This window comes from Oncorhynchus tshawytscha, linkage group LG11 (assembly GCF_018296145.1).
Source record: "Oncorhynchus tshawytscha isolate Ot180627B linkage group LG11, Otsh_v2.0, whole genome shotgun sequence".
In the NCBI taxonomy this organism is placed as follows: Eukaryota; Metazoa; Chordata; class Actinopteri; order Salmoniformes; family Salmonidae; genus Oncorhynchus; species Oncorhynchus tshawytscha.
In genome coordinates, this window is record NC_056439.1 from 36379626 (window position 1) to 36406677 (window position 27052).

The 27052-nt window shown below is 41.3% G+C and overlaps 3 protein-coding genes across 4 annotated transcripts; 1 reads left to right on the forward strand and 2 right to left on the reverse strand.

The window, feature by feature from the left end:
* Positions 1-4531: 4531 nt before the first annotated feature.
* Positions 4532-8020, forward strand: rhd (Rh blood group, D antigen). 2 transcript variants are annotated; one of them, XM_024437515.2, is made up of 10 exons: positions 4546-4878; positions 5493-5679; positions 5948-6098; positions 6193-6340; positions 6452-6630; positions 6835-6972; positions 7045-7172; positions 7377-7456; positions 7541-7614; positions 7750-8020. In XM_024437515.2, exons 1-10 carry the CDS (start codon positions 4728-4730, stop codon positions 7774-7776), a joined length of 1263 nt encoding a protein of 420 aa, XP_024293283.1. In that variant the 5' UTR covers positions 4546-4727; the 3' UTR covers positions 7777-8020. The 2 variants fall into 2 exon arrangements, with proteins under 2 accessions (XP_024293282.1, XP_024293283.1); XM_024437514.2 differs by having other exon boundaries at positions 4532-4878; positions 6835-7172.
* A 667-nt stretch (positions 8021-8687) lies between these two features.
* LOC112261889 (transmembrane protein 50A) lies at positions 8688-17311 on the reverse strand. The gene is made up of 7 exons (XM_024437516.2): positions 17121-17311; positions 16207-16317; positions 16000-16112; positions 15796-15863; positions 9174-9266; positions 9010-9070; positions 8688-8776 (listed from the first exon to the last, which is right to left on the reverse strand). The coding sequence occupies exons 2-7, from the start codon at positions 16306-16308 to the stop codon at positions 8731-8733; spliced, it is 483 nt and encodes a 160-aa protein (XP_024293284.1). The 5' UTR covers positions 16309-16317; positions 17121-17311; the 3' UTR covers positions 8688-8730.
* Positions 17312-22572: 5261 nt separating this feature from the next.
* Positions 22573-25112, reverse strand: mgst3b (microsomal glutathione S-transferase 3b). Its single transcript, XM_024437517.2, has 4 exons — positions 24660-25112; positions 24008-24130; positions 23385-23457; positions 22573-22994 (listed from the first exon to the last, which is right to left on the reverse strand). The coding sequence occupies exons 1-4, from the start codon at positions 24783-24785 to the stop codon at positions 22894-22896; spliced, it is 423 nt and encodes a 140-aa protein (XP_024293285.1). The 5' UTR covers positions 24786-25112; the 3' UTR covers positions 22573-22893.
* Positions 25113-27052: the final 1940 nt, after the last annotated feature.

A 27052-nucleotide genomic window follows, 5' to 3' on the forward strand; every position in this document is an offset into this window, starting at 1 on the left:
ACAACCTATTTGACAGAGCTTGAATAATTTTGAAAAGAATAATGGGCAAATATTGTACAAACAAGGTGTGCAAAGCTCTTAGAGACTTACCCAGAAAGACTCACAGCTGTAATCGTTGCCAAATGTTATTCTAACATGTATTGACTCAGGGGTGTGAATAGTTATGTAAATGAGATATTTCTGTATTTCATTTTAAATGCATTTGCAAACATTTCTAAGAACATGTTTTCATTTTGTCATTATGAGGTATTGTGTGTAGCTGAGTGAGAAATAAAATCTGTTTAATCCATTTCGAATTCAGGCTGTAACACAACAGAATGTGGAATAAGTCTAGGGGTATGACTACTTTCTGAAGGCACTGTATGTATAATGTGACTGACAGTAAACAGTAGCAGCAGCGTATATGATTAGTCAAAAAAGGGTCTATACAGATAGTTAAATAGTTAACCAAATATCTATCTGGACTAACTAATTAGCAGTCTTATGTTTTGGGGGTAGAAGCTATTTAGGGTGCTGTTTGTTCCAGACTTGGTGCATTATTACCGCTTGCCATGCGGTAGCAGAGAGAACAGTCCATGACTTGGGTGTCTGGAGGTCCTGGATGGCAGAGAGCTTGGCCCCAGTGATGTACTGGGCCAAGCATTACCCTCTGTAGTGCCAAGCAACTGCCATACCAGGCGGTAATGCAACCAGTCAAGATGCTCTCAATGGTGCAGCTGTAGAAGATTGATCTTTTACCAAATCTTCTGTATACCACCGCTACCTTGTCACAACAAAACGGATTGTCTCAAATGCATTAAGAAGATAATAAATTCCACAAATTAACTTTTAATAAGGCACACCTGTTAATTGCAATGCATTCCAGGTGAGTACCTTATGATGCTGGTTGAGAGAATGCCAAGAGTGTGCAAAGCTGTCATCAAGGCAAAGGGTGGCTACTTCAGGATAAAAAAGAAACAGAATGGAGCTAAGCACAGGCAAAATCCTAGAGGAAAACCTGGTTCAGATTCAGATTCTAAAATTCAAAATATATTTTGATTTGTTTAACACTTTTTTGGTTACTACATGATTCCAAATGTGTTATTTCGTAGTTTTGATGTCTTCATTATTATTGTACAATGTATAAAATAGTAAAACTAAAGAAAAACCCTGGAATGAGTAGGTGTGTTCAAACTTTTGACTGGCACTGTATGTAAATGTTATATTTCATTTTTTTGTATTTTTAATACATTTGCAGAAATGTCTAAAAACTTATTTTATCTTTGTCATTATGGGGTATTGTGTGTAGATTGATGATGGGAAAAATAATTTAATCTATTTTAGAATAAGGCTGTAGCATAACAAAATGTGGAGAAAGTCAATGGTTCTGATTACTTTCCGAATGCACTGTACATTGTTCGAGTTGACAGAAAATAATCTCTCATTCCTTTGTCACAAAATGTATTAATGCTTTGCCCTGAAATGACTGGTTTGGAAAACAAACATACATTTTATTGCAGTTTTGTCACACAACACAATGCCACAGATGTCTCAAGTTTTGAGGGAGTGTGCAATTGGCATGTTGCCAGATAATTGATTGTTCAGTTCTCTACCGTAAGCCACCTCGCAACAGGAGACCACATATATGTAATTGTGTGGGGAACGATTTTCTGATGTCAACATTGTGATCAGAGTGCCCCATTATGGCGATGGGGTAATGGTATGTGCAGGCATAAGCTACAGACAATGAACACACAATTACATTTTATTGATGGCAATTTGGATGCACAGAGATACTGTGATGAGATCCTGAGGCCCATTGTCGTGCCATTCATCCACCACTATAACCTCATGTTTCAGAATGATAATGCACAGCCCCATGTCATATAGTCACAGACTGTTCTCTCTGCTACCGCATGGCAAGCGGTACCGGAGCGCCAAGTCTAGGTCCAAGAGGCTTATAAACAGCTTCTAACCCCAAGCCATAAGACTCCTGAACATCTAGTCAAATGGCTACCCAGGCTATTTGCATTGACTCCGCACATTGACTCTGTACCGGCACCCCCCTGTATATATTGTCTTCTTTTTTTTACTGCTGCTCTTTAATTACTTGTTGCTTTTATCTCTTATTCTTATCCGTATTTTTTTAAACTGCAATGTTGGTTAGGGGCTCATAAGTAAGCATTTCACCTGTTGTATTCGGCACGTGACTAATAAAATTAGATTTGATCTGTATGTTTGGGAAGCTCTGGATCGATGTGTTCCATAGCATGTTCCATTTCCCGACAATATCCAGCAACTTCACACAGCCATTGAAGAGGTTAGTGGGACAACATTCCACCGGCTACAATCAACAGCTTGATAAACACGATGCGAAGGAGATGTGTCAAACTGCATGAGGCAAATGTTGGTCACACTAGGAGCTGACTGGTTTTCTGATCCACACGCCTACCTTTTTTAAAAAGGTATCTGTGTCCAACAGATGCATATCTGTATTCCCAGTCATGTGAAATCGATAGATTAGGGTCTCATTTATTTATTTTAACCGACTGATTTCCTTATCAGAACTGTAACTCAGTAAAATCTTTGAAAATTGCATGTTGCGTTTATATTTTGTTCAGTATTGACACTTCAACTGCCGCCATCTGACTGTTTTTTATTTATTTATTTAGGGCATCGATGCCAGAATTCATAATCAAGGACAATATCCATCACAACTTTATTGAATGCCTAGTATTATACAGCAAGGTATTTTTGCAACCTGTACATAGTACCCTTGATCTCAATTTTGTATTGCTGTAAAAGGAGTCCATTATTCCACAAGGTAATGTTTTTACTCACTCTCTGCTCCATGTCAATTGCTATGGCTATGCTATGGCATGTCAATTGCTATGGCTATGGCTACCCAATGTGATGACCTGACATTATTACTACGCCACCAATTGAACTTTGCTATGTGTTGAACTCTTGACAATTGTGTTCTGTGGGTGTCACTGAGTAGGCTGATACCCCATTTCATGGGTGCACAATCCATAGGTTTGGCTGTACACTGCATATAAGTATGCCCCCAATGCAATTCTAAAGATACATCCAGTGTGATTTCAACAGATTTGTACGTTTTCGGACAAATTAACTAATAATTGTATTTTGTTGAATTTATATAACAACATTCCACCCTTGTTTAGCATGATCTAGTCCAATTGTGGAATGTTTCCACTAATTGTATCGGTTTTCTTTTTTTTGAAGCGAACTGCCGATTCCACTATTGTTGCTTACTCTGTTGCTCACAAAACACTGGTAGCTGCGGTGCACACCGTTCTATGGCCCGTGGCCCATTACATGAACTGGCAAAAGCAGGGAGGAGAGCCCTTCTCAAATGAACAGCAGTAGGCTACTGGTGCTTTCAAGATGACTGGTGCCGCATATAAAACATCTGGGAACAGTGATCTCAAGACTCTGAAATCTTCAGTGCGTTCAAGACAACTGGGAGACAAGATGGCGCCGATAGACATGGCCGCTATGTTTCTGGCTCCTAAACAACTTTGCAGTATTTTGTGTTTTGTGTGTTATTTCTTACATTATTAGCCCAGAACGTTTTTTTTGCATTAGTACATACAGCATAACTTTTGGATTTTTGTTCTCTTGATAAGTGTGTGAATTGGACCATTTTCCTGTCCTGCTAAGCATTCAAAATGTAACGAGTACTTTTGGGTGTCAGGGACAATGTATGGCTTAAAAAGTACATTATTTTCTTTAGGAATGTAGTTAAGTCAAAAAAGTCAAAAATATAAATAGTAAAGTAAAGTACAGATACACCCCACAAACTACTCTAGTACTTCAAAGTATTTTTACTTAAGTACTTTACACCACTGAGCTTCTGCTACAGCCTATGTCAATGAGCATTAGCATTCTAGCTAACAACTGCTGCATCCAAAATAGTTATTTTGCAAAGATCACAGCCAAATATAATCTCAGCGACTGTTCAAGCAAGAATCAAAACATCATTGTAAGCGTATGAGAACCAAAAAAAAGTTGTTTTGTTTGGAAGTAATATTGTAATAATGTTGAACGTGTGCAGATGGTGATGGCTTTCTTATTGCGAGAGTCGTGCAATCTGTGCATGACGTTTGTGTGTCGTGTACTGGAAAGCGGTCTATACTTCTGGATTTGTGGGGAGTAGTAAACAAGTGCACACTTTAGGATAAATTATATATTATTCAGACGCAACCACTCACCCTGGAGCAATTTGCACAACCTGGGCACGGGTTAATCCAGATCAAAATTATTGTTGTGTTAATATCTGAGTCAAAGGCCAATACACATGCTATGGGTGCTAAATATGTTGCCTATGTTGAGTATCTAGCTCCTTAATTAGGACAAAAGCCACATTACATAGGGTTTATATATTAAACGTTTTTGATAAATGTAGGCTACAGTAGGCTCCTGCAGACGATTTTCTACCGGGATTATGCCTACTAGCATATTTTTTTCACTTTCAAATGCGGTTTAAAGTAAACTGATATTATTTATCTAAAATGAAAACACCATGTACTCTACGTACAAAATAGCGATTGCCCAAACACCTGCAGCAGCGTCGCCATTTTGACTTGTAAACATAAACAGATAAAACAGAGGGTAAAGTAGCTGCTCTTCCTTGCCCAATGGGACATTCCGGTTTCGCGTAGAAGGGGTTGGGCGCAGAAAATTCTGTTTTGGAACCATTTGGTAATTTGTGGTTAGAAGCGCCGATGGCTCCCCAATACGCACAGAGTCTCCGCTTTCGTCTGCCGCCTCTGCTCTTTTTCCTGCAGACGGGATTCATCGTAGTATTTATTTTTTATGTTGACATTGAACAAAATGTACAAACTAAACAACATGCATTCAACAACTATTACTCAGGTGAGTTAAAATAACAATTGTAATGTGCTTTTTTGGGGAGGTGGTGTACAGAGGTATACTTCAATATAATTATTAATATTGTTATTATGAGACACAAAAAGTTTCTTACTAAAGCATGCTCTGGGAATATATTAGTTAAATGTAATCAGAATTTCAAACAACAAAGCCATCTCTCCACTACAGCTGAGGGATGGGACTGGAGAAATATAACCACTCAAATTAATAGACAAACATTGGGTACAAGGACTGCTCATCCATGAGATCAAAATTATAGTTTTCACATTGTTTTGAGGCCATAGCCTACAGTGTTTGTTTACAGACAGAGAGAGAGCGAGAGAACAGAAAATTGAGCAGGGGCTGCCAACACTGGTTATGAGTGATAAATGCTTAATCTGGTGGGGCCAGCAATAGTTGCAGCTGGACTTGTTGGGGTGGATATGGCCTCCCAAAGCTTTCCCACATAACAGCTAGCTGCATTGTGCAGTTTCAGTGATACACTATTTGTGTGGGGCAACACAAAACAATTAAACTCTATCCTCTTATAGGCTTACACGACTAGTGATACAATGTCTTTCCCATCTGTGACATATTAAGTGTCCCCTCTTTCCTCACAGAATTTCAGGATGTTCATGTGATGGTGATTCTGGGTTTTGGCTTTCTGGCCACATTCCTGGTGCGGTACAGCTTCAGTGGAGCAGGATTTACCCTCCTAGTGGCAGCCATGGCTGTCCAGTGGGCAGTTATCCTGAACGGTGTTGAGTCTATGTATCACAGAGGAAAGATCTGGATAAATATGAGAAGGTACTGAGAAATAAGTTGAGGTGTATGGGTTAGGCATTTTCTTATTTCATTATTTTTAGATGGTGCACATCTTTCTTATTCATTCAGCATTGAGGCAAAGGGTAATTGGATCTAAACTTCAGGTTTGATGGGAGATTTGAAAACATTACAAAATGTTAGATCTCAGATTTTTTACCTGCCAATTTGATTATAGCTAATACCTGTATTTAGTTATCTGTTGGAAGCATATATCATAAATATTGAACCCCTTTTCCTGTGTTTGGACCAGCTTGGTTGTTGCAGAGATGTGCACAGCTTCCTCCCTCATTGCCATAGGTGCTGTCCTTGGGAAGACCAATCCTGTCCATCTCCTTCTTATTGCCCTGTTGGAGATATCTGGATTTGTGCTGAATGGCTGGCTACTCCAGACATTCCTAAAGGTAAGCCGATAAAGTGATGAATCTGATGACAATGTGATTCAATGTGACAATTTTAGACTGCATGCTGATGATTGGGTGGTCTGTTTACACACAGGTGCAGTTTCTGAATACCATCATGCTGCTCCACATCTTTGGGGCCTTCTTTGGGCTGATGTTATCATGGGTCCTGTACAGACAGGGATCCGAGCAACAGCATGAGAAAGAGAAAATTGACCGCAAGACCGGTCTGTTCTCTGTAATGGGTACATGGAAATGCTAGGGCTCCACTAATAATGTTTGTTGTTTGACTATGCTGTGTTTGCAATAATACAAGTGTTAACTTCTGGTGGGTACGTGCATCTCTTCCTCTCCAGGGACTCTGTTCCTGTGGATGTTCTGGCCCAGTTTTAACTCTGTGCTGGTAGAGGTGGATCATCTTGACAGGGGGAGGAGCCTGAGAGCTGTCTACAGCACCTACCTGGCCCTGGCAGTCAGTGCAGTCACAGCTGCTGGTTTCTCTGTCCTCACTAGTCCCCAAGGGAAACTCAACCTGGTAATGACCTGAAAACATGTTTGAATGGCCAGGGCCACCTGTAGGTGGGAAGTTAAAGGGCAGTGGTAGCCATTAAAGTGGGATATTGATCAAGTAGAACAGAAGTACAATTTAAGAATTTCACAAATTTTGTCATGTTGAGGGATAGAGTTACCCTATCCAATCCACTAAAAATAATTGTGTGTGGATGTTTTCTCCTCTCAGTTTCATATTCAGAGATGTACTCTTGCTGGTGGTGTTGCTATTGGGGTTGCTATGTCAGCCGTTCATTTGCCGTGGGTAGCTATGGCGATTGGATTTGCTGCTGCACTGATATCAACCTTGGGATCCCGATACATTAAGGTACGTATAAACAAATTCCTGAATTGCCCATGGGCTTTCACTATCTCATATTACTGCTTTTTTCTCTTTCAGCCCCTCATGCTGTTTGCATTTGAGTGTCATGACACCTGCGGAGTCCTTAGTGTCCATGGTCTGCCTGGAATCCTGGGGTGGATGGTTCAACTTTTCCTACAGATCGCTGACTCTGATGATCTCACAACGTACGCAGCATTAAAAAGCACCTATGTTAACAGGATATGAAGAGAATGGAAGAGCATTGGGGACATTTTTTTTTAAATGCATCTCCGCATTTGATAAGGCATTACATTATAACAATCACTCTACTTAAATCATTTAAGGTGAATACATAAGAACATGTTCAAATTTATTGGGGTTTCCTTTGAATGATGTTATGCATCTTTCAGGGCTGTCCGATTTGCTGTGTTCCACATTTGCACGCTCCTCATCACCCTGAGCCTGAGCATGAGTCTGGGACTCATCACAGGTGACTTTCAACAGTACTGTACGTATGTTATTGGAGTCACTGGTGGATTGGAGTTGTAACCACAAACATGTTCATCCTGCTCAGGTTTTCTTCTGAAATGTAATTTCTGGAGGCCACCCCAGAACAAGAAATGCTTTGATGACCAGGCCTTCTGGGAGGTAAGTAATCAGTGATGACAGAAAGGCTCAGTTTGTATCAAACAATTGATAGGTTAAAAAAGATATGCATGCAGTTGAAGCAACACATGTGTGCCTCTAAAGTTATGCTGTCTAACTTAAATCATTGTTTTTCAGTTTCCCCACCTATCAGGGAAAAGGTGAGAGGTTGGAAAAGAAAAAAAAGGAAAAAGTGTTGAGTGTCAGGAGAACAATGAACCAATCATTTCAACCATACAATATTCCCATGCATCTTCAACTTATTACATTTTTCAAAATGTGTTCTATGTGAAAACTGCACTGGAATATGTGATTGTGATTATTTTGTGTTAGTCAAACTTTAAATATTAGCCAAGAGAAGAGAGAAACTAGCCTGTGAGAGCAGCGAATAAAGATTTGTCATGTTGTACATTTTGGGTTTAATGCTGCCGTGGTTTTTCAGGATCAGAAAAGTGACCATGGTTAGGTTATTATACAAGTACTGTAAATGTATAAGTCAAATACATAGTCAAAGAATAGAGACATTGAAACCATGAAGAATCAAACCACAAAACTACAGTTTGATTTAAGAACCTTCAAATGATGATTCAGGTAACTACTCAATTAGAGACTCCACATCTAGACAAGTTATTGTAAAACTTGTTTGCCCACATTCAAGGTTAAATTATTTTCAGTAAATGTAAGTCTACTTACAACATTAACACTCCGAGATATATACATATGTCCTGTCTTTTCCCCCTCAGATGTTTGTACCTTAATAATGAACATTTCCTCATCAAATGGAGCAAAATATCATTAGAGTGCACAAATGGGTATTGTAAATAATCTGTTTAAGGTTTCCATTATAAATAATGTAAGATGGTAAATTGTAACAGAATAGCTCCCATACTTTGAGTGAAAATAAAATAATTCATTAAGAGATGATAAATTGCAAATTGTGCTTTTTATATTGTAACAAGTACATTTGTATAACAACCAATTTACTAATAAATTAAACACGTTAATCTAAAAGCTAAAAAAAAGGTTATCATACAAAATATTTTGTATCACTTGAAAAACGGAAAGTAGGTGTTTTGATTGAACAAAGCGTAGACTGTCTCAGAAGAAGAGAACAGATCATTATTGCCACAAGTCTTCAGTGCGTCCAAATTTAAACACCAAGCCCCTGCAAGAAAAGACTGGGTGTCTATTTAGAGAAAATAACTAGCATAGACAATGTATTGTAATGTAGTTCTAGTTAAAAGGTATAGTTCATTTTAGACTAATACATTTAAGTGATGTATTCACTACTAGGCCAGAAATACATTCCAAGGGAATATCTGAGAATACCTATAGTACATTTAACAGAAAATGACATTTAATTAAGGTAAAACATGAAGAAAATTAAAGAATACTTACCCAAAGAAAATGAATGCATTTTGAAAGAAAACTGCAATACCAGGATACACAACAGGTTTCTCTGTGAACAGATTTGAAAAAAACTTTATTCTTTACAATATTATGTCCATGAGCTATTAGTTTGGGGTACATGATCACATGCTGAGTGGGAATGCTGGACTTACTAGGCACTACGAAGCCTCCGAACAGGATCCACATGGAAGCAATAAGAGATCCAAACGCCAGCATGAAGCCAATGAAGAGCCACACACGAGCTCCTGCAATCAGTGATACAATGAGGTGGAAGGGACTCATTAGGGTCCGAAGCTCCATCTTTTATTTCAAATCAAAGTTTATTTGTAACATATGCTGAATACAACAGGTGTAGACCTTACAGTGAAATACTTACTTACAGGCTCTAACCAATAGTGTAGATATGGTTTAAGTCACTATGCATATATGATGAACAGAGAGTAGCAGTAGCATAAAAGAGGGGTTGGCAGGTTGTGGGTGGGACACAATGCAGATAGCCCGGTTAGCCACTGTGCGGGAGCACTGGTTGGTCGGCCCAATTGAGGTAGTATGTACATGAATGTATAGTTAAAGTGACTATGCATATATGATAAACAGAGAGTAGCAGCAGTGTAAAAAGAGGGGTTGGGGAACACAATGCAAATAGTCCGGGTAACCATTAGATTACCTGTTCAGGAGTCTCATGGTTTGGGGGTAAAAACTGTTGAGAAGCCTTTTTGTCCTATACTTGGCACTCCGGTACCATTTGCCATGCGGTAGTAGAGAGAACAGTCTATGACTGGGGTGGCTGGGGTCTTTAACAATTTTTAGGGCCTTCCTCTGACACCGCCTGGTGTAGAGGTCCTGGATGGTAGGCAGCTTTACCCCAGTGATGTACTGGGCCGTACACACTACCCTCTGTAGTGCCTTGCGGTCAGAGGCTGAGCAGTTGCCGTACCAGGCAGAGATGCAACCAATTAGGATGCTCTCAATGTTGCAGCTGTAGAACCTTTTGAGGATCTCAGGACTCATGACAAATCTATTTCGTTTCCTGAGGGTCAATAGGCTTTGTCGTGCCCTCTTCACAACTGTCTTGGTGTGTTTGGACCATTCTAATTTGTTGTTGATGTGGACACCAAGGAATTTGACGCTCTCAACCTGCTCCACTACACCCCCGTCAATGAGAATGGGGGCGTGTTCGGTCCTCCTTTTCTTGTAGTCCACAATCATCTCCTTAGTATTGGTTACGCTGAGGGATAGGTTGTTATTCTGGCACCATCCGGCCAGGTCTCTGACCTCCTCCCTATAGGCTGTCTCGTCATTGTCGGTGATCAGGCCGACCACTGTTGTGTCGTCAGCAAACTTAATGATGGTGTAGGAGTCGTGCCTGGCCATGCAGTCGTGGGTGAACAGGGAGTACAGGAGGGGACTGAGCACGCACCCCTGGGGAGCTCCAGTGTTGAGGATCAGCGTGGCAGATGAGTTGCTACCTACCCTCACCACCTGGGGGCAGCCCGTCAGGAAGTCCAGGATCCAGTGGCAGAGGGAGGTGTTTAGTTCCAGGATCCTTAGCTTAGTGATGAGCTTTGAGGGTACTATGGTGTTGAACGCTGAGCTGTAGTCAATGAATAGCATTCTCACGCAAGTGTTCCTTTTGTCCAGGTGGAAAAGGGCAGTGTGGAGTGCAAAAGAGATTGCATCATCTGTGGATCTGTGTGGGTGGTATGCAAATTGGAGTGGGTCTAGGGTTTCTGGGATAATGGTGTTGATGTGAGCCATGACCAGACTTTCAAAGCATTTCATGGCTACAGACGTGAGTGCTACGGGTCTGTAGTCATTTAGGCAGGTTGCCTTTGCGTTCTTGGGCACAGGGACAATGGTGGTCTGCTTGAAACATGTTGGTATTACAGACTCAATCAGGGACATGTTGAAAATGTTAGTGAAGACACTTGCCAGTTGGTCAGCACATGACCGGAGCACACGTCCTGGTAATCCGTCTGGCCCCGCAACCGTGTGTATGATGACCTGTTTAATTGTCTTACTCACATCGGCTACGGAGAGCATGATCACACAGTCGCCTGGAACAGCTGATGCTCTCATGCATGCCTCAGTGTTGCTTGTCTCGAAGTGAGCATAGAAGTGATTTAGCTTGTCTGGTAGGCTCGTGTCACTGGGCAGCTCGCGGCTGTGCTTCCCTTTGTAGTCTAATAGTTTGCAAGCCCTGCCACATCTGACAAGTGTCGGAGCCGGTGTAATATGAATCAATCTTAGCCCTGTATTGACGCTTTGCCTGTTTGATGGTTCGTCGCGGGTTAGAGTCCCGCACCTTGAAAGCGGCAGATCTACCCTTTAGCTCAGTGCGAATGGTGCCTGTAATCCATGGCTTCTGGTTGGGGTATGTACGTACAGTCACTGTGGGGACGACGTCCTTGATGCACTCATTGATAAAGCCAGTGACTGATGTGGTGTACTCCTCAATGCCATCGGAAGGATCCCGGAACATGTTCCAGTCTGTGATAGCAAAACAGTCCTGCAGTTTAGCATCTGCTTCATCTGACCACTTTTTTATAGACCAAGTCACTGGTGCTTCCTGCTTTAATTTTTGCTTGTAAGCAAGAATCAGGAGGACAGAGTTGTGGTCGGATTTACCAAATGGAGGGCAAGGGAGAGCTTTGTACGCGTCTCTGTGTGTGGAGTACAGGTGATCTAGAATTTTTTCCCCTCTGGTTGCACATTTAATATGTTGATGGAAATTTGGTAGAACTGATTTAAATTTCCCTGCATTAAAGTCTCTGGCCACTAGGAGCGCCACCTCTGGGTGAGTGGTTTCCTGTTTGCTTATTTCCTTATACAGCTGACCGAGTGTGGTGTAGTGCCAGCATCTGTCTGTGGTAGGAAATAAAACAGCCATGAAAAGGACAGCTGAAAACTCTCTATATGCACAGACCGCCCCCCTCGTCTTACGGGGGAGTGTGCTGTTCTATCCTGCCGGTGCAGCGTGTCCCGCTAGCTGAATATCCATGTCGTCATTCAGCCACGATTCTGTGAAACAGTTTTTGATGTCCCGTTGGTAGGATATTCGTGATTGTACCTCGTCTAGTTTATTGTCCAATGATTGCACGTTGGCGAGTAGTATTGACGTAAGGGCAGCTTTCCCACTCGCCTTTTTCAGGTCCTGACCAGGCATCCGGCTCTTTGTCCTCTGTACCTGCGCCGCTTCCTCTTGCAAATAACGTGGATGTTGGCCCTGCCGGGTGTTTGGAGGATGTGAGTCTTGTTTGTTGAAGAAAAAATATTTGTCTAACCCGAGGTGAGTGATCGCTGTCCTGATATATAGAAGCTCTTTTTTTGCCGTAAAATGCGGTTGCAGAAACATTATATACAAAATAAGTTATAAATAACAACAAAAAACATAATAGCATAATTGGTTGGGTGCCAGTAAAACTGCTGCCATTTCAACTGTATGTGGGTGTGTATATATTATTTGACCTTTATTTAACTAGGCAAGTCAGTTAAGAACAAATTCTTATTTTCAATGACGGCCTAGGAACAGTGGGTTAACTGTCTTGTTCAGTGGCAGAACGACAGATTTTTACCTTGTCTGGGATTCGATCTTGCAACCTTTCGGTTACTAGTACAACACTCTAACCACTAGGCTACCTGCCACCCCAATCTCTCTCTCTGTAAGTGTGTGTATTGTAAGAGCAAAAAGTCACAGCTTCTGGGCCCCCAAAATCTAATTAAAGGAGAAGTTTACCCAAAATCCAGAAACTCCCAAGTGATTCCATACATTTAAACTAGTTCAGTGGAGTTTGCCCTCTCCCCCTAGTGCTGTAATGAAAAAACTGCAAAAATGGGTCATGTGACGTCGCTGGATGCAGGCCTAGCTCTGTGCCATAGCCAGTGAATTCATGATTCAGAAATCCGCGAAGTGTCGATAAATTATTTGTTTTATTGAAAGCGTACGGTCGAATTAGCTTTTTGTCAAAAGTACTACTGGTTGTCAGGAAATGTGTACCTTTCCATCTAAAACATTTGCAAATATTTTATATTATTTTATGTAGCGGCGATGGGTAACAACTGTGCATGTGCGCTCTCTGGGAAATACCTACTACGTAGAAACTGCACGTTATGCCCTTATTCACAGATGCACATTGTAACACATTAATTATACAAAGGAATCAATAACCTACAAATATACTGTATGTCTGATGACAAAATACTCATGAGCGATGAAAACTACTGGAGGGGTGCCGATGGTGTTGTTGAACCGTATTTATTTGAGCCAGAGTATTCAGACAAAGAATTGAGGCAAATTGAGCTTCAGATGGCTGCCGCTGCTCTAGCCACCGAAGCGTAGCAGTAGCTGGACTACAGCCCCAACCCATCCCCAGGATCAACACAGACTGGTGTTGCAGTTGTGGCATTTACGCTACAATGCCACGAATGAGGACTGTTACCAGAAAATTTGACTACAATTCTTACAGAAATGGAGGCACATAATGATCAGTCCATTTACATTATGAATAAAATGTTATTGGTCACATACACATATTTTGCTGCCCACAAATTCTGGTATACTGGAAACTATTTTCCGTATTCCATTTTTTTTTTATTGGAGACGCACCTCTGTTCCAGCTTGGCCAAATGGACAGTTAACGAGTTAGTAGCTACTTTACCTTATTGAATGATTGCTTTTCATAAACCTCCATGACGGAGACCGTTAGTTAGTGGGTACATGTTTTCACATTAACCCAAAACACTATATAGTCTATATTCATTTATCACAATGTTTTGGGGATATTCTATTCTGCAATGCAAGGTGACATAATGTCTCTTGTCTCTCAACCCCCCGTCAAAAATACATAGGGCACATATGCTAAAATGTGGAGAGCACATAAACCTACACTACATGACTAAAAGTATGTGGACGCCAGCGCGTCAAACATCTCAATCCAAAATCATGGGCATTAATATGGAGTTGGTCCCCCTTTGCTGCTTTAACAGCCTCCACTCTTCTGGGAAGGCTTTCCACTAGATGTTGTAACATTGCTGCGGGGACTTGCTTCCAATCAGGCACAAGAGCATTAGTGAGGTCGGGCACTGATGTTGGGCGATTAGGTTGGGCTAGCAGTCGCCTTCCAATTCATCCCAAAGGTGTTCGATTGGGTTGGGGTCAGGGCTCTGTGCAGACCAATCAAGTTCTTCCACACAGATCTCAACAAACCATTTCTGTATGGACCTTGCTTTGTGCACGGGGATATTGTCATGCTGAAACTGTTGCCACAAAGTTGGAAGCACAGAATCGTCTAGAATGTCATTGTATGTTGTAGCATCAAGATTTCCCTTCTCCCTCACTGAAACTAAGGGGCCTAGCCCGAACCATGAAAAACAGACCCAGACCATTATTCCTCCTACACAAAACTTTACAGTTGGCACTATGCTTTGGGGCAGGTAGCGTTCTCAGGTAGCGTTCTCCTGGCATCCGCCAAATCCAGATTTGTCCATCGGACTGCCAGATGTTGAAGCGTGATTCATCACTCCAGAAAACGCGTTTCCACAGCTCCAGAGTTCAATGGCAGCAAGCTTTACGCCACTCCAGCCGACAATTGGCATTGCTTATGGTGATCTCAGGCTTGTGTGCCGCTATTCGATCATGAAAACCTATTTTGTGAAGCTCCTGACAAAGAGTTGAAGTTGCTTCTAGAGGCAGTTTGGAACTCCGTAGTGACCATTGCAACGGAGGAAAGACAATTTTTACACACTACGCAGCCCTCGTTCTGTGAGCTTGTGTGGCCTACCACTGTTGCTGCTAGACTTTTCCACTTTCCAATAACAGCACTTAAAGTTGACCAGGCAGCTCTAGTAGGGCAGAAATTTGAAGAACTGACTTGTTGGAAAGTTGGCATCCTATGACGGGGCCACATTGAAAGTCACTGAGCTCTTTAGTAAGGCCATTCTACTGCCAATGTTTCCTATGGAGATTGAATGGCTGGGTGTCCGCATACACTATATATACAAAAGTATACCTACATGATGATGCAATGGTAATAACCCTCAAATAACTCTGCACGCTTGCTTTGTCGCTTTCTCTTCTCAAACGTGCCTTTGTATTTTGCCACTGCACCAGATCCAGCCCATGGAAATACAGCCACAGCTGTATCTTTCAGTATCCTTCAGTTTATTGTCCCCATCATTTCAGATTGCATATCCCATTCATATGCATCGTCGCTGAAGTGCTTGCTACACACGCAGCGGTGCAATGTGGGCTGCAGGAGTATTTACATCTTATTTACTATTCTAAATTTCTGCTAACCATCCTCTGCATCTTTTATCAGAAAACAGTGACATTTGGTACCTTCTTAGCTACTTCTCACCCACCAAAATGTTTTATCCGTGACATCAAGCTCCATATAAGGGCATATCGTGAAGCTTCTACGCAGCAGGGTCTAACCTCATAGGGTGCTCATAGGCAGTTATTACCCATCTCCATTGCTGTGGCAGTCGGCTACATACAAGAATCGCTAATATTTTAGGTGGAAAAGTACACATTTCCTGACTCAAAACTGATACTATTTTTGTCAAAAATAGCTCATCCGGCCATACTCTTTCAATAAAACAAAGAATTGTCCACAGAGTGAGGCCTGCATTCAGAAACTGAACACAAGTTCAGCTCTGAGCTGCTCGATTTATCTACATCATTTTGCATTTAGGATTGAATCTTAAATTCAAGGAATGGTACGCAGTTAGGAAAAGGAATAGAGTTAGAATGGAATAATCCTGTCATACACATACCTGTCTGTCCAATGCAACCTTCACTGTAGCTGTCCCCTCTCACTTGGCCATTCGAGACAGCATTGATCCTAGAGAAGTACCAAAGACAAAAGTTGAAAGAGCTCAATTTATTTTCAAGGAGAATTTCAACAGACTGAATTCCTGAATTAAAATGAGACTGACCACAACCCCGTTGGGACACATTCACAATACAGCATGACTTACATGAGAAAGGCCACAGTAGCAATGACACCACAGGCGTGATAAGCATGATGGAAAGTCGCCTCATCTGAATAGTTCACAGCTGCATCAATGATTATCCACCAACCAGTGAAAAACTGCAGGAATATGGATTAGGATTTAGGAATACGCCTTCTTTCTCACTTCACAGTGATGTACAGTTGTCAAATGTGATAGTAAAGTAAAACATACCAGGACTCCAGCAGCTATAGATGCAATGGTGTTTCTCCTCTCTCCCCAGTCCACATTGCATTCGCATTCTCCGCACCGGATGCTGTCCAAAAACCCTGACATGGTTCTGAGCTGTGAAGGGAAAAGGAGCTGGGTTAGAGTAAGCGACCCAGGCAGGGATGGAGTTAACTATTACTAATTACAGTTAATGTATAATGCCTGCCCAATGAATACATTTACTTATCAAACCCACTACTGGTCAAAGGTTGCCCAGATACTAGTTAATGAGATGGCATAAGTACCTACTCCATGCATACGGAATAGTATACCGCATAGCTTCATGACACATGTGGTGTATCAACACGTAAAATGGAGGAGGTAGCTATATTTATAACAAGAGTCCAACAGTTTAGCACTGTGAAACGAATGTTTAGTTGGCAAGCATCTGCTATTTGCTATGCCGACTCAGTTTACCTGAGCTTTCAGTGCGAAGGATTCACCTATTTAGTGCCCCATAAATGCTTTTTCCACCTATCCATATTGTGTAAAATTAGGTCAAGCTGCGTAAACACAAAGCTGTTACGATGCTCTAAAGCGCATAAACTCTCAAACACAAATAATCGAATCAACAACCACCAGAACAAACGTAGTTTTCTTGAGTCAAATTAATTATGGTAATGTACACGTGTATCAATCGATAGCTAAATATTGTTTCAAATAAATCGATATTACGCCATATCCATGTGTGAGTTTGATCGCAGTCTATTGTTCAAAGCATTGGGTGCACCAGCCCTTTCTTGAACGAGCCTGCGTGTTGTTCGCAACGCAACGCAAGACCCAGTATCCCAAAATACAACAATATCTTAACAGCAATAACAAATAAAGATTAGAAATTAAACTGTCACCTAATATTCATAGGTAATAAATTACCTTACCTTTTATTTGTTATGTTCGTTATGGACCCACCCAGACGCAGTTTATTACTTTGCTTCCGTGTGAGCTCAATCACAAGCCTGCTCAGTTTACTTTCCACGCCTCTTTGATGTTAGAGGTGCCAATATCAGCATCAGTTGCGCATTTTTGTAGATCTGCTCTGCACTGTACCGCGGTGTACAGTACTCACCGGTAAGGCAACTCGATTCGTTGAAATACTACAATACGAGCGCTTACTTCAAAAAGCGCACGCCCCAGTAGGCAGAGCTATTATGTTGCACTGGGACACACCTCTCATTTTACTGTGTCCAGCGTCGTTCTTTGTAGTATTTGCAGTTCATTTCCTCTTTGAATTAATAAGTAAAGTATATATTTTTTCGCAATAGAAAATACCAGAGGGGGGCATCGTTTACTACCCCAAATTATTGGGATAATCAGGTTACCACCTGTGTTTGGAATACATTAAAATTACAAATATATATATATAATTAAATTGTGTTTTCTTTGAAAGGATAGTCTGCCTGAGAATAGAACATTCCGTTTTCTGCCTGAGTGTGGCAAACAGTGTGAAGCTCAAAGTAATGTGACCATGAACATTGGCTGCATATCCATTGTCCTTCTCCGAAAGCGTGGACTTGCACATTTCTTCTCATCTCAGCGATTTAACAATGGTGTAAAGTAGCCAATGCTTACACATATCCAATGCTTGGATACCCATGAGGAGAGGGATTAACAATTGGTATGCAGCCATTTATTTCAGGTGGCTTCATCAACAGATGGAATGTGTTCCATTGACTAAAATACAGTAGAATAAAATAAAGTATATACATATGAGATTAGTAAGTCAGTATGTAAACATTATTAAAGTGACTAGTGTTCCATTATTAAAGTGGCCAGCTATTCCAAGTCGATGTATACAGGGCAGGAGCCTCTAAGGTGCAGGGTTGAGTAACCGGGTGGAAGCCGGCTAGTGAATGCTATTTAACAGTCTCATGGCCTTGAGATAGAAGCTGTTTTTCAGTCTCTCTTTCCCATCTTTGATGCACCTGTACTGACCTCGCCTTTTGGATGATAGAGGGGTGAACAGGCCGTTGCTCGGGTGGTTGATGTTCTTGATGATCTTCTTGGCCTTCCTGTGACAACGGGTGCTGTAGGAGTCCTGGAGGGCAGGTAGTTTGCCCCCAATGATTCATTGGGCAGACTAACAACCCCCCTCTGGAGAGCCCTACGATTGTGGGCGGTGCAGTTGCCGGACCAAGTAGTGATACAGCCCGATAGGATGCTCTCAATTGTGCATCTCTAAAAGTTTGTGAGGGTTTTAGGGGCCAAGACATATTTTTTTAGCATCCTGAGGTTGAAGAGACTCTGTTACGCCTTCTTCACCACACTGTCTGTGTGGGTAGACCATTTCAGATCATCAGTGATGTGTTCGCCGAAGAACCATCTCCACTGCGGTCCTGTCTATGTGGATAGGAGCGTGCTCTCTCTGCTGTTGCCTGAAATACACGATCAGCTCCTTTGTTTTGTTGATGTTGAGTGAGAGGTTATTTTCCTGGCACAACTCTCACAGGCTCCTCACCTCCTCTCTGTAGACTGTCTCTTCATTGTTGGTAATCAGGCCTACTACTGTTGTGTCGTCTGCAAACTTAATGATTGAGTTGGAGGCGTGCGTGGCCAGGCAGTCATGGGTGAACAGGGAGTACAGTAGGAGGATGATCACGCAGCCTTATGGGGCCTATGTGTTGAAGATCAGCGAAGTGGAGGTGTTGTTTCCTACTTTCACCACCTGGGGGAGGCGCGTCAGGAAGTCCAGGACCCAGTTGCACAGGGAGGGGTTCAGACCCAGGGCCCCTGAGCTTAATGATGAGCTTGGAGGGTACTATGGTGTTGAATGCTGAGCTACTGTTGAAGTCAGAAGTTTACATACACCTTAGCCAAATACATTTAAATTCAGTTTTTCACAATTCCTGACATTTATTCATAGAAAAAATTCCCTGTCTTAGGTCAGTTAGGATCACCACTTTATTTTAAGAATGTGAAATGTCAGCGTAATAGTAGAGAGAATTATTTATTTCAGCTTTTATTTCTTTCATCACATTCCCAGTGGGTCAGAAGTTGACATACACTTAATTAGTATTTGGTTGCATTGCTATTAAATTGTTTAACCTGGGTCAAATGTTTTGAGTAGCCTTCCACAAGCTTCCCACAATAAGTTGGGTGAATTTTGGCCCATTCCTCCTGACAGAGCTGGTGTAACTGAGTAAGGTTTGTAGGCCTCCTTGCTCGCACATGCTTTTTCAATTCTACCTACACATTTTCTATAGGATTGAGGTCAGGGCTTTGTGATGGCCACTCCAATACCTTGACTTTGTTGTCCTTAAGCCATTTTGCCACAACTTTGGAAGTATGCTTGGGGTCATTGTCCATTTGGAAGACCCATTTGCGACCAAGCTTTAACTTCCTGACTGATGTCTTGAGATGTTGCTTCAATATATCCAAATAATTTCCCTCCCTCATGATGCCATCTATTTTGTGAAGTGCATCAGTGCACCAGTCCCTCCTGCAGCAAAGCATGATGCTGCCACCCCCGTGCTTCACGGTTGGGATGGTGTTCTTCGGCTTGCAAGCCTCCCCCTTTTTCCTCCAAACATAACGATGGTCATTATGGCCAAACAGTTCTATTTTTGTTTCATCAGACCACAGGACATTTCTCCAAAAAGTGTGATATTTGTCCCCATGTGCAGTTGCAAACCGTAGTCTGTTTTTTATGGCGGTTTTGAAGCAGTGGCTTCTTCCTTGCTGAGCGGCCTTTCAGGTTATGTCTATATAGGACTCGTTTTACTGTGGATATAGATACTTTTGGACCTGTTTCCTCCAGCATCTTCACAAGGTCCTTTGCTGTTGTACTGGGATTGATTTGCACTTTTCACACAAAAGTACGTTCATCTCTAGGAGACAGAACACAACTCCTACTTGAGTGATATGACAGCTGCATGGTCCCATGGTGTTTATACTTGCTTACTATTGTTTGTACAAATGTTTCATGTCATCGGGTGTAGTTCATAAAGGTTGAAGCGTGTATGTTATGATGGTAACGTTATAATTAAGGATGAAGTGTGAATTCATGCCAGGAATAATACGTGTGAAGTTTGATTTCCTCCCTTCCTCCCCACGGAGAAGGAGAACCCACAGTCCTTGGTAGAGGGCCGCGTCGATGGCACTGTGTTATCCTCAAAGCGGGCGAAGAAGGTGTTTAGCTTGTCCAGAAGCAAGACGTCGGTGTCCGTGACATGGCTGGTTTTCCCTTTGTAGTCCGTGATTGTCTGTAGACCCTGCCACATTGCGAGCTGTCTGGGACTCGTGGTTTGCCTGTTTACTACTCAAAATTATTTTAGTTATTAAGTCAAAGACAAAATTAACTGCAATACACTGGTCTCAAAACATTAGCATAACAAGGCTACACAGAACGACGGCAGACAGTGGTGTAAAGTACTTAAGTAAAATTTCTTTAAAGTACTACTTGTTTTTTGGGGTATCTTTACTTTACTATTTATATTTTTTATAACTTTTACTTCACTACATTCCTAAAGAAAATAATGTACTTTTTATTTTCCCTGAACCCCAACGTACTTGTTACATTTTGATTCCTTAGCAGTACAGGAAAATGGTCCAATTCACCCACATATCAAGAGAATATCCCTGCTCATCCCTACTGCCTCATGTCAGAGTTGGAGTGCGCCTCTGACTATCCGTTAAAAAATTAAATAAAAAATTGTCTGGTTTGCCTAATATAAGGAATTTGAAATTATGTATAGTTTAAATTTTGATACTTAAGTATATGTTTGAAATTACATTTACTTTTGATACTTATAAGTATATTTAAAATCAAATACTTTCAGATTTTTACTCAAGTAGTATTTTACTGGGTGACTTTCACTTCAGTCATTTTCTCTTAAGGTATCTTTCCTTTTACTCAAGTATGACAATTGGGTACTTTTTCCACCACTGACATGCCAATATATGCCCACTGGGGAGTGGCTTATGGAGCGCTCTTTGAAATAAGCGCTCGTGTTGTCATATATCAACGGATCAAGTAATCTCGCCACACCGGCCCACCAGTTAGGCAGGAAAATCCCATTTAAAGCCAATGTATGCTTGATCCAATAATATGGTCAGAGGCTTCATATGGAGGGTGTGACGCACTTGCGGAGCCTCCGGAGGCATGCAGAGTCCAAATCAAGCCGCATCGCCATGCCCCTATCAAATTGTATATCATTGCAGAGAGCTCTGTATTGCTCCGCATTGACATGATCAGTTCACTGTAGGTGGGGGAGGGAGGTCCTTTATAATCACAAACTCACTTCCTTGACAACTTCCTTCACAACCGCTCTGCTCCATGAAGCGAAAAAGTATGGTTGCTCTGACTTCTGCGGAGTCCGCATCACAGTAATGCTACTGCAGACATTGGATTGACCATGCAGCGCCTTTCATGCTCATTTATATCCACTAGCTAGCTACTACTAGTAGAGGTACTAATTTAATGGCACTGCATGGTCAATCTGACATCTGCATTGGCCGTGGAGCATTTAGGGTGATACGGCCTCTGCAAAGTCAGGTCATTCATACTTTTTGCACTTCGCTGAGTTAGTTCTATTAGCACGCTAACTTCAAGATAAGTTAAGCATTTTAGCTAACATTACTATTTTTATCTTGTCACACAAATGTCTAATCTTTTCTCTGTGCTGCTGACAGTACTGCAGTTCAACCGGCTATGTGTTGTGAAAATTATATTTGGGGGCGTGTACTTCCAGGTAAACATTTCAATAAAAAATGTGATACATTGTTATTTGTTTTCTGTTACTCTGTACCCAATTTGGAAACCATAAACAAGAAAATTAGTTGAGATCCAATTTTCAACTAGAAAAATTATGACATTTCCTCATTCGACCTTGCCTAGATGAAATTAAATAGAAGTTATCCATAAGCACAGGGACTCACATGGATGGGCATTCATAAAATTCCATTGCAGACAAACACTGTAGGCTACAACCAGGACTGGGCCTGCTAACTGACATATACTGTTCAATATCAATTCAGTTGATGAAATACCTTACTTAAATGTTTCAATTGCACTATTTTATAAAAACATTTTGAAAAGAGTATTCATAGAGCTGTGTGAAGTCAGCGATCAGAGAATCACTATGGGCCAGCGGGCCACAACAGTTTAAGCTACTGTCTGCATCTCACTGGCATATTAAGGGGTGTGGGGGACCATTGGTTGGTAGATTGTTTCATGACCTAGTTTGATGTGCAATTCCACCAATTTACATGAAACAGTCACGAGAGACCACAAGTGTCATTATTTGCCTTCTATATTTCTCTACCCTTTGGAAAATTATATATCAAGTCTAACACATATGAATTTATAACATGGTTGAATATGAGAACTTCTGACAATGTTTACATTCATCTTTATTAACATAGCGTTGCCAGTACATGGGCATGAAAGGTTACAAATGCCTGATAATCATATAAAATAAATCAATCAATGGTCCTCACAGTATGAACTAACAAAAACTCAATTGCGTTCCAGCAACACATAGGCCTATAATAGTTTACACACTGGTAAGACGACAGCAATTAAAGACTATCATAATTGAAAATATATTTTTCAGCTACATGATATCATAGTGGCTGTTTGAATGAAAAGCCACAAGCAATTGCAAGACATATTTCTTTAGTAAAAAGGGCAAATAGGGGACAGAACCAGCTGGCTCACAAGACTCCAAGCAACTGCAAAGCCACTGCGATGGAAAGAATGATGACTCCAAAATAACCAATGTACCCATAGGCACCCTTCATCCTCTTGGCTGGATCTGGGGGGGGGGGGAATAGAATTATTATAGTTTACAGCCATTTAGAAAATGCTGAATAAGAGTGTGATTCTTCCAATCATTACCTGCTACCATTTTGCAGAATGTGGGGATATTTCAGCACGTTTCACATTACATTTTCATAAAATACAGCTGTAGTACTAATTTCCATAATGGTATACAAATGATAAAATGCCGTTATGGTTGAAATACTGAATAGTTGCTAAAAGCATATCTAATCTACAAGGAGTGTATTGGGTGTTTAACCTTTTTCACTCATGCCCTGTGACCCTGTTTGTGAATTATTGAATGGAAACTGGCTCAAAAGTAATAATCAAAGATAAGAGGTGTTCATGTCATGATGTGCAATGTCATTACAACAGATGGTCTTACCTCCGGTGTAGTAACCCCAGGCATAGGAGAACCTGCTGGTGACCCAGATGGCTCCCAGCACAGCTGCAGAAGTCTTATAAGTGGAGGGATGAGTGATTGGGTAACAAGAAAAAGGGTAAAACACAGAGTGAGGATGTCAGACAGTGTAACAGCCAGTGAACTGTCAAATAGAGAAGACGCTGAATCATTGTCACACCACCAGTGAGGTGTGGCCTATACTAGTATGTGCTGTTGTTGGTTGTGTAAAGAGGACAGATCAATGCAGCACATGCTGTCAATGATCATCCAGAGAACATGGTATGCCACTCCCACTTGGTTGACTTATCAGAAAATTACACTGGTGATAAACCTTTCTTTAGAAGCATTTATCTATCAGTATTTACACAGGGATAAGGTCAATAGTGCACTTTGTGTGAGTTGACAAAAGAATGCTGATCAACTAGGTAGTAGCATGCAGTAATTTGGAAAAAGATTTAGAGGATTTTAAAATGGGCGACTACTAGTTTCTGAATGTGGTTGTGAAAGAGCCACTCAAATGTAAGCTGACATTAAATCCAACCCATGTGTGTGGCGGTGTAAGTGATGTAACCTGGTAATGCTGGTTTGTGTAAGCAGATACGTACTGGATAGACAAGAGCTGCAATGGTTTGGAACACAAGCCACTGTGGGTAGACCTCTAGTGTGTTCTGGTGGGCCCTCTGGATGCAGTTGAACACCTGCTCCTTGTCACTGTACATGGTAGGGTACTGCCCAGTGGAGGAGAAAACAAGTCTGTGAGAAGTGGCATAGTAATAGCCTGAGCTCCTGTACCAGCAATAGGAATAGTAGTAGCTGTCTACTGCATCGCCATCGTTAGGATGGAGTTGTGGTGCATTAGGGACAAGTTCTTGGAGACCAGATCAAAATACTTGACATAATGAAAGAGGGGAAGACATTAACATTTACAACGTCTGCATCATCAGGAGACCTGTATTTCTCATGTACACATTGTTGTTTGCATAACAGACTACTATACATAGGGCAGGTCAAGTTCACGTCAATGTGTTTTGCTTTAGCCCCAAGTACATAGCACCTCAAGTACGGTCAAGCCAAGGCAAAAAGTGACCGACTGACATTGAATGAAGCTCCCAATTTGAGCAGGATTGGAATTCGTTTATATAAACTCGGATCAGAACAGAAGAAGGCTGTTTACAGTGCTAAAATGTACTTATCTGGCATTGCAGCGCAGTTATTTCATTTCCGCATCATCATCAGACAGAAACGTCATGTACTTACCTTCACATCGTATTTCTTTCTGGCAGCGCCAACCTTAATACCAAGATAACTCAACATGATCCAGCTATAAAAGTATGCAAATATGACATATCCGAAGCTTGATGGCAAGAGCTCTAGAATTTCCATTGTAAAATAATTCAGCAAAATAACAACTAACTTTAAATTCGAGAATAACCTCCGCCTGTATTCACGGCTTGTTTATTCTGCTGATAACAAGCAGGGGAGAGGTTATGTATGCTGTTCTCTCGCGATATTATTTTCTCGCGTTGTGTTTAGTACGATCCATGTTTTTCTACGATCTATTATGGTCCATACTGCTTGTACGGATTGCTTGCCAGTAAACAGTAAACTCGTCCAAAACAATGTCTACTTTTTAACAACTCCAGTGTATTGAAAATAAACTTAGTTTGTAAACCTCATAATGTGCACTCTATTTCGGAAAGACTTACGAATCACCCCACCGTCCTAACTGCTGTTGAAAGAGCATAGAATATGCGTAGTGCCTGTAGCAAACTGACCCTCAAGAACAAGCGGAATGTTTCCTAGGGGAAGGGGTTGCAGGGTGGAATTTTCAAGAGCGACACTCTATGACCTAGGCTGACTTCATCATTTTATGGCTAGTTTGGTCAAGTAGCAGATTAAACTCCACTCCATCACAGTTTATACACCATTTCAATAATAAAAAAATAACCCAAGATAGATCACAGCCTGTCGTTTCCAATGGGAACAAATTAATCATAGTGGGCAGAACCAACTTCAACTGGCAAATACCTACCTTCAATGGTCACTGGCACGCTGGATAAGTGTGCAGTTCATAGATGAATGGCGATTTCAACTACAGGGCAGATGGCAGTGTTAACAGCGTGTCCCATGGTGGCGGTGGGGTTATGGCATGGGCAGGCATAAACTACAGATAACGAACACAATTGCATTTTATCGATGGCAATTTGAATGCACTGATACCGTGGCGACCCGTCATTCATTTGGGCGGCAGGTAGCCTAACGCTTAGAGCGTTGGGCCAGTAACCGAAAGGTCGCTGTTTTGAATACCCGAGCCGAAAATGTGAAATTCCTGTCAGGGTGTCCTTGAGCAAAGCACTTAGTCCTAATTTGCTACAGGGACCGACCCTGTAGGCAGGTCGTCATTGTAACTAAGAATTTGTTCTTAAGACTTATCTAGTTAAATAAAATGCAGGGATAAAAATGGTGGGGCTGTTGTAAGCCCCACCTGTTTAGCAAAAAACTAAAATGTGTTCCCTGTTTTGAAATCAAATCACATATCTACCGTAGCTTTGTCTGGAGTGATCATGTCAACATCATACTTTCAAAATCTTAGCTAGACAAGCAGTCATCATGAATCAAGTCGACAATCTACTGGTAAATCCTTTTCAAACCTTGTCATATGAAGAACAATTCATGATAAAAATGTGTCGGTGCTCATCGGCAAGTTGGAAATCGTAAATTCAACAATGAGTGGTTTGGAAGGAATAAGTGCCTACATGAAAGCATCGCAAAGCAATCACTAGCCTGCTATTCAGTGGAGTGGGTGTGTTGTGGTCCAAATCAGTTTTTACGGTTCTCTTTTCCAAGCTTAAAAGGATAAACATTCACATGCAACCACATTGGCCATGCTGTCAATCTAGCATGACTTCTGCCGCATTCAAAACAAATGGAAACTTGGAACTGGGAAATCTCAGACTTCAGAGAGTTTCAAGACCACTTTTGAACGGTCATCCAACTCGGAATTCCAAATCTGGGACTCTTGACTTCTTTCTAGAGCTCCGACCTGATGACCACTGACACCATGATTCAACCTTGAGTTCCTAGTTGTCTTGAAAGCACCATGAATCCAGAGAATGCCAGACTTTGATGACAAAATTTGCTCACAAGGACCACCGTGCCACCTTCCTGTTCAAGTGAGCCCAGCATAACAAGGTGAGTCCAAAAAATCTATTGTATGCTGCTGCATAAATTATGTAATATGCCAGGAGATATGTATACTGTAGCTAAGAAAGTAATACTAAGTGTATGTTGTGTAGTAAGCTGGTAGTAGAGGTCGACCGATTTGTAGTTTTTCAATACCGATACTTGGAGGACCAAAAAAAAGCAGATATCGATTAGTCGACCAATTTTTATATATTTGTAATTGCGAAGAGCTGCTGGCAAACGCAGGTAAGTGCTGTTTGAATGAATGCTTGCGAGTCTGCTGCTGCCTACCACCGCTCAGTCAGACTGCTCTATCAAATATTAAATCATAGACTTAATTATAGTATACACACAGAAATGAGCCTTTAGTTCATTAATATGGTCAAATATAAAACGTTTATTCTTTCAGTGAAATACAGAACCATTCCGTATTTTATTGAATGGGTGACAACCCTAAGTCTAAATAT

What these genes read in the sequence shown, in the direction of transcription:
- LOC112261889 (XM_024437516.2), bottom strand. Translation starts at nt 16,308, where the DNA reads ATGTCAGGGTTTTTGGACAGCATCCGGTGCGGAGAATGCGAATGCAAT. An exon ending in CGGAGGCTTCGTAGTGCCTA is followed by an intron (nt 9,071 to 9,173) that starts GTAAGTCCAGCA and finishes ATCTGTTCACAG; the next exon opens with AGAAACCTGTTGTGTATCCT. An exon ending in AATGCATTCATTTTCTTTGG is followed by an intron (nt 8,777 to 9,009) that starts GTAAGTATTCTT and finishes CTTTTCTTGCAG; the next exon opens with GGGCTTGGTGTTTAAATTTG.
- mgst3b (XM_024437517.2), bottom strand. Translation starts at nt 24,785, where the DNA reads ATGGAAATTCTAGAGCTCTTGCCATCAAGCTTCGGATATGTCATATTT. An exon ending in GAAAGAAATACGATGTGAAG is followed by an intron (nt 24,131 to 24,659) that starts GTAAGTACATGA and finishes TCCACTGGGCAG; the next exon opens with TACCCTACCATGTACAGTGA. An exon ending in TTGCAGCTCTTGTCTATCCA is followed by an intron (nt 23,458 to 24,007) that starts GTACGTATCTGC and finishes TCCACTTATAAG; the next exon opens with ACTTCTGCAGCTGTGCTGGG.
- rhd (XM_024437514.2), top strand. Translation starts at nt 4,728, where the DNA reads ATGGCTCCCCAATACGCACAGAGTCTCCGCTTTCGTCTGCCGCCTCTG. An exon ending in ATTCAACAACTATTACTCAG is followed by an intron (nt 4,879 to 5,492) that starts GTGAGTTAAAAT and finishes CTTTCCTCACAG; the next exon opens with AATTTCAGGATGTTCATGTG. An exon ending in ATCTGGATAAATATGAGAAG is followed by an intron (nt 5,680 to 5,947) that starts GTACTGAGAAAT and finishes TGTTTGGACCAG; the next exon opens with CTTGGTTGTTGCAGAGATGT.